The sequence below is a fragment of the Aptenodytes forsteri genome, unplaced genomic scaffold, assembly GCF_000699145.1.
Source record: "Aptenodytes forsteri isolate BGI_AS27 unplaced genomic scaffold, ASM69914v1 Scaffold215, whole genome shotgun sequence".
Lineage (NCBI taxonomy): Eukaryota > Metazoa > Chordata > Aves > Sphenisciformes > Spheniscidae > Aptenodytes > Aptenodytes forsteri.
Window position 1 is genome coordinate 98,270 of NW_008795910.1, and position 8,849 is coordinate 107,118.

The window sequence follows — 8,849 nt, forward strand, 5'->3', positions numbered from 1 at the left end:
GCAAACAGCCAGATTGGTTCACTTCTCCTTAGCTCTTTTGCCTCTCCAAAAACATTCAGCTGTCTTATCTATTTAGATCATGAAGTCCTCAGAGCAGGGATGGTCGCTTAGCACACACGATTAATAATGCAAATAAAGACATGCTTTCCTGCCAAAATTGATGGGGAGGTGGCCAGGGTACGTGTTCGCTCTGCGAGGAAACCTGCGACCGTTCGGAGTGGTTTTGGAGCAATCATCTTCGCCTGCTGTAAAGCCTCAGGGTATTTTGGCTACTGTGGTTGTTAGGAGTGTGCCATGAGCATCCGAGGAAACAGGGCGGCGGGATGTCCCGGCATGGCACGGCTGAGCGCTGGGAGAAGGGCTCAGCCTCGCCGGGGCTGGTGGGTACCCGAGCATCCCCCTCCCCACCCACTCCTCCATGTGCTCCAACAGCAGCAGCCGCTTTCTCTTCTGTTTCAAGGTGGCCGAGAGAATAAAATGCCCATCTTGATCTCCAAGATATTTAAGGGGCTGGCAGCGGATCAGACCGAGGCGCTGTACGTGGGGGACGCCATCCTCTCTGTGAACGGGACCGACCTGTCCGAGGCAACGCACGACGAGGCGGTGCAGGCGTTGAAGAAGACGGGCAAGGAGGTGGTCTTGGAAGGTAGGAGATGAGGGTGTGAGGGGGGACGAAGGTCCCCCTGCTTCTGAGGGGCTGATACCCATTTTTCCGGGTGATGTGCTAGGAGCATGGGGGTGGCACATCATCTGCATAGACATTTGCATACTCTTTCAAATGGAAAACAACATGTGCAGACTGGTTTATCAGCTTGTCCAGAGAGCTGGAGGTAACTGCTGGGATCTCCCTCCAGAGAGGGAGAAACATGTACCACTGCTCGATGCCCAGCGGCTCCGTCTCCTTGCTGCGGGACCGTGGGCAGGCAGCGATGGGAGGCGTGGGGCAGGTTTATGGGCTTTGCGACTCTTCTGTCGTACGGTGTCACTCTGAGCTCTGCTGTTCCTGGGGCCATGGAAAACTTTCTGCTTTTCCTGTGATTTTCATTTAAACCCGCATCCTCAGCTGGAGCGGGGCTGTGCAGCTCTGCAGGCTTATGCCAACCGGGAGGGGGTACACCGGCACCCTGCTTCTTGCTGGGCACCTTTTGGTTTGCTGGGGTGGATTTTGGGCAGGCAGGAGGAGCAGGCTGCCAGGAGCAGGCAGGGCCAGCTCAGGAGTGCAGCCGCAGGAGCTGCCTCCCCAGGGGGTGTCTGGCAGCTGAACCCTAAGCGCAGCCCCCCCAGATCTGGCAGCTGAGGCTACAAACATCCCAGGGATCGCAGCCCTCGCTGTCCCAGGGGAGACTGAAGCCGGTCCCCTGGGAATGGGCTCCCTTTTGGTACCGGGTGGCCAGTCCCTGGTGTCTCCTAGCCCTGTGGGGGCTGGCAGGCCGTGGGAGCCCCCCGAACCCCGCTTGGGAAGTGGGTGAGGGCTGATGGGTTGGGACGGTGGGAGGAGGGACTCCGCTTTTCTCCTGTTACACTTTATATCACGTCTGTTTGCGCTTGCCCACTCTGCCAGCTTGGCCAGGAAGGGGTGAGCACCCAGGGTCTGTCCCCCAGGATGGGACCCTTTCCCTCCCCTCACGGCTGACCAGCGCCCTGGGCCACCCCAGCTAACAAGGAGGGTCTCGGCACCAGAGACCCTTCCCGGTGCGGTTGTAGCGCTGCAGATCCCAAAGGGAGGTTTTATTTGGGAGCAGCGCTCTGGGCTCTGCCTGGACAAAGAAGAGCTCTGTGTCTTCTGCTGCCAGCGACCGCCGTGGCTCTTGCTTTCCTGCGCTTTCCCCAGATTGTCTCAGCTCCAGATTTTCATTTTTAGCTTCGCTCAGCCCTTTCTGCTGTGGGTTCCTCCTCTCCTGGGAGCCGCAGGACCACGGTTCAGCCGGAGGAATGTGCTGCTCTGCACAGCTGCTGGGAGCAGATACGGTTGTTGGTGGGGTTGGTTTTTTTTTTGACCAAAGAGAAATACAAGAGCCTCTTTCTCTGGGAGTCTGCGAAATTCCTCCCCGTAGCCGCTGTTCTCGGACCACCCTCTCTCTGTTATTTTCTTTTCATCCTTTACTTTGGCGTGGGTTTCCTTTCTGCTAGAGGTCCTGCGGGAGGTGGAGATGAGCTGCCCTTTCTGTAGAGAACAACTTCTCTCCCTGGACCGCCTCCTCCTCCTCCTCCTCCATCCCCCTGGGGAGCCGGGTGCTGCCAGGTTGCCCTCCCAGGAGGCAGCTGCAGGCAGGGCCTTTGCTGTAGCTCGCTGAGCTCAGGTATGACCCGCTGGGCTTCTTAATTAATTAAAACTGCCAGCAGGTACCCTTGAGAGGAGAGCGGGGCTGGGCTGGCTCCCACCACGACACACTGGAGGCTTTTTGATTAGTTTGTAGCTGATGCCATTGGGCTCCCGCGGCGCAGTGTTGCTCAGGGGTGTTGCAGGCAACAGCCGGAGCGGGGCAGGGGTTGCTGCCGCTCGTCTGATTGCAGACATTGGGTACACACACGGTGCATCTCCATCTCCTCCCTGTTTTGGGTTTGCTGGTGCAGTACAGCCCTGCCTGTGGAGGATGGCGGGGCTGACACTGTGGTGTGGTCCCTGTCGGGCTGTCACTGCCCTGTGGAGGTGATGGCCCTGCCTCGGGACGGGGTGTCCCCTGCCTTATACCTGCCACCCCGATGGCTCTCCAGGAGCCGTCCGGCTGAGCGCCCTGCCCTGGGGAGGGGTGGCAGGGCTGGGGGGCAGAGGGTGGCCTTAAAGTGCCTGAAGGGTGGCAAAGGAGGGGCTTCCCTGCTCCCTTCTCCTGCTTGGGCTCTCTCCAGGGCTCGGTGAAAAGCAGCACGGTGGCCTTAGCATCAAGCAGGCGCTTTCTGGATCCCTGTGCGCTGCCAGGGGAGACTCTGACTTCCCTTACGGTTACTGCGTCCGTGGGTCGGGACGGTGAGTTGGGGTGAGACTCTGCAAAATGGCAGAGCTGGGAGGTGATGTGTTTTAATCCAAATATCAGCAGTGGCTCCACGTGCCAGATCTTACCCCGGGCTGCTCAGCTTGGCTTCTGGCTCCTGGGTGTCGTTGCTGGCCGGGCATGAGGACACGCAGATATCTCTCGGCGTGTCCTGCCAAGATTTTTTTTTGGATGTGCCAAACTACTCTCTTGATATTTGCAGGAGGAGTTTGGCTGTATTTATATTACATTGTTATTTTGGGGAGAGTTGCTCTCCCTTACCTTATTTTCCCCTGTTTTTTGGGTTTTTTTTGCATTGCTTGGTTGGATAAACATCCTTCCAGCTGCCCTGAGAAGGGATTCGGTTCCAGGAGTGGTTTTCCCGGCGAGGCCCCTGTGCCGTATTGTCACGGGGAGAGAAGTGGGCAGGAGGAGCAGGGGCAGCCACAGGCGTCTCACCTCCGTGGCAGCCCGGGGCTTGTTGGCTGCAGGGGAGCATCTGAGGCTGTCGCAGCTCTCCAGGACTCATTCGGCCAAGTAATAACTTGGAAGCTTGAAATTCAGAAAAGCTAAGGGGTGCGGGGAGAGCGTAGCGCTGGGGACGCCCATCTCCGACAGGCTGATTGCCCTAACCGTGGGAAGCCCAGAAAGTCACAGAGGGTGGAGATGTGTATGGTGTGAAATGTGAAATACCCACAGAATTTAGGTGGCCCTGGGGTAAATAACACACGATGCAGAGTGGAAGGGGGTTTCGAGCGGAGGCGGGTGGTGGCAGCCAGGATTTGTGCAGTTCCCTGTCTCTGCCACCCTTCGGGGCTCAGAAAGGCTTCCGGAGAGAAAGCCCTGAGGTGGCCTCCAGCCCTCTGTGGGACACTGAAGTGAATGACTTCTGGCAGATGTGATGGTCCTCGGGCTCTGAGCAGCTGGGCTTTGCCCTCGGCAACACTGTGTGTGCTCTCATGGTTTCAACGTGGTAATGAACCAAAGCAGAAACAGAGGCTTTGGACCTGCCCTGGGATGATGCAGAGAGACAGTGAGGGTCCACATCCTCCTACCTCCTCCACACCTTGCTGCCCTGAGGCTTTGCTTTCCCTGGGGAGTTTTCTGGGGACGTTGCTCCTCCGTGGAAACAGGGAGAGTTGTCCCATGATCTCCCTGAGATCACTCAGCACATGGGTCACTGCTGGCCATGCAGCACAGGTGAATATTTAGGAACGAGCTGGGGCATGGCATTTGGCACTGAGGGCTAGGACAGGGTCCTGGGGCAGGAGGGACAGCGGTGGCACCCCCATCCTGCAGCATCCCACGACGTCTTCCTCCCTGGGGTAGAAGGATTTGAGCTGAGGCAGCTGGGACCAGCAGCTGCTGCCTTGTTTGTGCTCGGAGCCAGGAGCAGGGGACGGTCCCTGGGTGGGATGCTGGACAGGGCGGCTCTGGCAGCCCCTGTGCTGAGCGTTTTGGAAGCACATCACAGTGTTGGCTTGAAGTCTACAGGTCGTTTCAGAGTGTCTCTTTGGGATGCGTGTTTGCTGCCCCCCCCCATTTCACACGTTAATTTTGCATTCTTAGTCCTGAGGCAGAGAGGGACCAGCTGGAGATGGGCTTAGCATCTCCTTAGGGCCAGTGCTGGATCTCCAGGACCTCTCTGGAAGCCTTCCTGATGCGATGGCCACCCGTACGGTTGGACCTTTTTGACTCACAGCCCCATACGGATGCTGCTGGAAAGCTCTCGGGGGGGAAGATTTCACATGTTAATTTTGCATTCTTAGTCCTGAGGCAGAGAGGGACCAGCTGGAGATGGGCTTAGCATCTCCTTAGGGCCAGTGCTGGATCTCCAGGACCTCTCTGGAAGCCTTCCTGATGCGATGGCCACCCGTACGGTTGGACCTTTTTGACTCACAGCCCCATACGGATGCTGCTGGAAAGCTCTCGGGGGGGAAACAGTGGGACCCGTCCTACCCCTAACTGGCAGCGCGGGCTTAAACCTTTCCACCGTGAACCTGTGCCGTGATCTCCGGGCTGAAGCAGAGTGTGCCAGCACCCAGCTGGTGGCCCGAGCAGCAGGTGGGTGCTCTCGAGCCTGCTGCTGGGTGTCTGTGTGGCTGGGGCTGCTTTCCTGGCTGGAGGAAGGTTTGTGGCTTCTCGGCAAAGCCCGCCGGGGTCAGGAGCTTGGCCTCGGGTGGTGCCGAGCCATGAGCACGTGCGTGGGGCAGGTCGTAGTGACTCAGGATCGAGGGCGCAGAATGCTTGGTTCCGGCTTGTTCCCCATCCTTGGGAGGGATGGGTTTGTGGAGGGGGAGGATCTGTCATCCAAGAAGTAAAACCAAGGGATTTTGATGGTTTTGCCCCTTTCTGGAGTGCTGAGGAGAAAAAACCCAACTGCAACAGAGAAAGAATAGCAGGGCAGCCCTAGGGCCTTTGGTTAAACGTGTCCCCGATGCAGCTCGCTGCGGGGTTCAGGGTGCACGCGATGCTCTGGTGATGCCACAAGCAGCTGCTCACATGTGGCCTCCCCAGAGACTTTTGCTGTTCCCTCAAAACCTAAAATAAAGTGTTATTCAGTGCAAAACCCTGAGTGGCTAGAGGTCCTATTTGTCCCTTCTCCGCTGTGCTGGAGGAGCTCAGTGGGACAGGCTGTCTCCCCGGGGGAGCAGAGAGCCCACGTGGAGGCAGCGTGGCGCTGGGACCACGCGGATTTGCCCAGCAGCCACCAAGAGGGCTCTTTGCCTGCTGGAGGTGCAGTATTTCTGCCGAGTGATTTTTGGAGAGGTGCTGGCTAACAAGAAGAGGGCAGCCAGCCTGGGAGCCCCAGCACGGCAAGGTGTTAATGAAGAAAACCACCAAAACACCAGTACAAGAATTACAGTTACCAGTAGCAGAGATGATGCATAATATGGTCTGAGTCATTTGCTTTAATGAGATGGGTGTAATTAATTAATCCATTCAATACCAGGCGATTCCGCTGCAGTGAAGGGACTGGCAGAAGTGCAGGTCAATCCACTATAAAGTCCATGCCAGGAAAACTCCACGGCTTCGTTTTTGCTTTGCAGGGATGGGCAGGGGTGCAGTGGCTGCCGCTGCAGAGCGGGCTGGGGATGGCACTGTCACACTGTGTCCCCTGACCGTGCCGTGTGTCTCTGAAATGCAGCCTGCTGCTGTCGTCGTCGGAGACATTAGCTCCCATGGGATGGTGGCCTGGCCCCAGGTGCGCATCTCCCCAGAGAGCACCGCAGCCCCCATCGCATCCTGGCTCCCTGCACCGGCTCAGGAACCCGTCGGTGCTTCGTCACCAGCCTTAAATCCTCCTTAAAGCCATGTGCTGGAGAGGCATACGCACTGGCCATTGCCTAATTCTCCCTGCCCTGTCCTGGGCCGGGCACTGCTCCCCTCCTCCTCTGCTCCATCGGGACGTGACCCCACCATTGCACAGCTAATGTCGGTGATGTCCTCTGTGTGCCTGGGCAGCCATGGGCTGGCGTGGGGACTCCGCTCAGGTTTCAGCGGCTCAGTGATATCTTCCTGAACTCCAGTTACTTCCCAGGCACCGTGATAATGGCCAGTCCCCGCTGCCGAGATTAATGACTCGGGGTAAAATCCAGCCCGGCTCAAATGCCTGCAGGAACGCGGCGGCTATTTATAACAGGAGGTGCAGGGCACGAGGCCCCACGCCGCCTCCTTGGCCCTGGCCACCGTGCGGGGTAACCCGACCCACGTGCCGCAGCGGTGTCGCAGCCATTTATAGCTGCGTCCCGCTGGGGCTGGGCAGAGCGGGGCACCCTGCGGGGCTCTGCCTCCCCGCCATGCCCCACCGCTGCTCGTGTACGGGATTTCAGGGTTCAGAGGTTTTGGGGAGCTCGCTGGGATAGGAACGAAGGGAAGATAGGTGGTGGTGGGCAGGTAAAGGATGGGGATGGTAGGCTCTGCGTGCAGACTCTCTCCTGGTGGGAAAAGGGCTTTTTTCTGGCACAAAATCAGGCTGCCGCGGCTTTGCTGCAGCGATGGAGCTGGTCCACCGACCAGCCACCTACAAGAGTTGGCTGCAAAGCCAAGCTCGTGTCCCCCTCCTGCCACCCACGCCGCTGACTTGGACCTGGACTGAAACCAGCAGTGGCGGCTGGGGACACGGCAGCAGGCACGTGTCTGTCCCATGGCCCTTTCCCCAAGGGTCACCAAAGAGAAGCCCTTCCCCGGCGCCACCAGCTGGTCCCATGCTGCGCCCAGGGCAGGACCACGACTGGTCCCACTGGGATGCGGCGTACGGGGCATCCTCCCCTGCTCAGTCAAAGCTTTTTGGCTGGTGTTGCTGACCTAATTTTCAGGATGTAGGCTACGGGGCCCCATCGATTTGCGGTGACTTTCATCTCCCCCTTCCCCTAAACCTCGGGAGCCGGCTGCCGTCCCAGCGCGGCTCTGAGCGCTCTGGCTCCGGCGGCAGGCTTGCTGCACCCACGCCGCTGACTTGGACCTGGACTGAAACCAGCAGTGGCGGCTGGGGACACGGCAGCAGGCACGTGTCTGTCCCATGGCCCTTTCCCCAAGGGTCACCAAAGAGAAGCCCTTCCCCGGCGCCACCAGCTGGTCCCATGCTGTGCCCAGGGCAGGAGGCCCACGACTCCCACTGGGATGCGGCGTACGGGGCATCCTCCCCTGCTCAGTCAAAGCTTTTTGGCTGGTGTTGCTGACCTAATTTTCAGGATGTAGGCTACGGGGCCCCATCGATTTGCGGTGACTTTCATCTCCCCCTTCCCCTAAACCTCGGGAGCCGGCTGCCGTCCCAGCGCGGCTCTGAGGGCTCTGGCTCCGGAGGCAGACTTGCTGGGGACTGAAAGCTGGTTTCTTGCCCCTGGTTTATAACTCATGGGGCAGGGCCATGCGAGCTGCGAGCACGCAGTTCGAGGCTTTTCCTGGGGCCAAGCCACGGTATTTGAGAGCTCTTGTTCCCAGTTGGCGGTGGGACCGGCTGTACCAGCACAGTTTGGCCTGTGTAATTTTGGCCTGGGACTCCTGCCCATTCCCCGCCCCCTGCCTCCGTGTGCCGCCCTGGGGACCTGATCAGACTTGGATCTGTGAACTGATCTGGGTTAAAGGAAAGAAAAAGGGGGAAAAGGCCATTTTTACCCAGCCTGGGAGGCTCCCCAGGCTGGGATGGTGGGGCAGAGGCACCGGGAGGATCTTAGGTGTCATGTCACCCTCTGGTAAGACCTCACCCACCAGTGCCATCCCCTCCCCACACCCACAGGGATGCTGGGCAGAGGACCCGCTGCAGCACCCATGGGTGACGGCTCCGGGGAGGTAGCAAAGGAGGTACTAGCTCTGGTGCAGGGACAGTGCAAGGGATTTCAGGGGGGCAGATGGGTGCTGGTGGGCAGGATGAGGCCGCCATGGCCCATGCTGTGCGCTCAGCTGGGTGCTGCCTCTCTTCCAGTGAAGTACATGAAGGAGATCTCCCCCTACTTCAAGAACTCCTCCGCAGGGGCGACGGTCAGCTGGGACCCCTCTCCCGCCACCCTGCAGAAGCGGTCATCCCCCCTCCTACCCCCTCGGGAGCTCCGGGAGGGCAGGACTGTGCCTCTGAAGATGTGCTACGTGTCCCGCAAGTGCCTCCCTGCCGACCCGGAGCACAGGTCAGGGCGTGGTGCCGGGGGATGGTGATGCCACTGTGGTGCCCCGGGGCAATGAGGGCCGGCAGGGACCCAGCGGGGCCGTGTCCCTGCAGGTACCTGGAGGTGTGCTCGGCGGACGGGCGCGTTGCCCTCTTCCTGCGGGCGAAGGACGAGGCCACGGCGCAGTCGTGGCTCGGCGCCATCCAGGCCAACGCGGGCGCGCTGCTGCCGCGGGTGAAGGAGGAGCTGCGAGCCCAGCTGGCGGGCGCCAGCACGG

The 8,849-nt window shown here is 59.6% G+C and overlaps 1 protein-coding gene across 1 annotated transcript in view; it reads left to right on the plus strand.

The window, feature by feature from the left end:
- Window positions 1-323: 323 nt before the first annotated feature.
- The window catches only part of SNTA1 (syntrophin alpha 1), an 11,243-nt gene continuing 2,717 nt past the window's right edge, over window positions 324-8,849 (plus strand). The window contains 4 exon segments of the mRNA XM_019473475.1: window positions 324-384; window positions 461-646; window positions 8,395-8,593; window positions 8,686-8,847. Of these exon segments, the coding sequence (XP_019329020.1) occupies window positions 324-384; window positions 461-646; window positions 8,395-8,593; window positions 8,686-8,847 (608 nt within the window).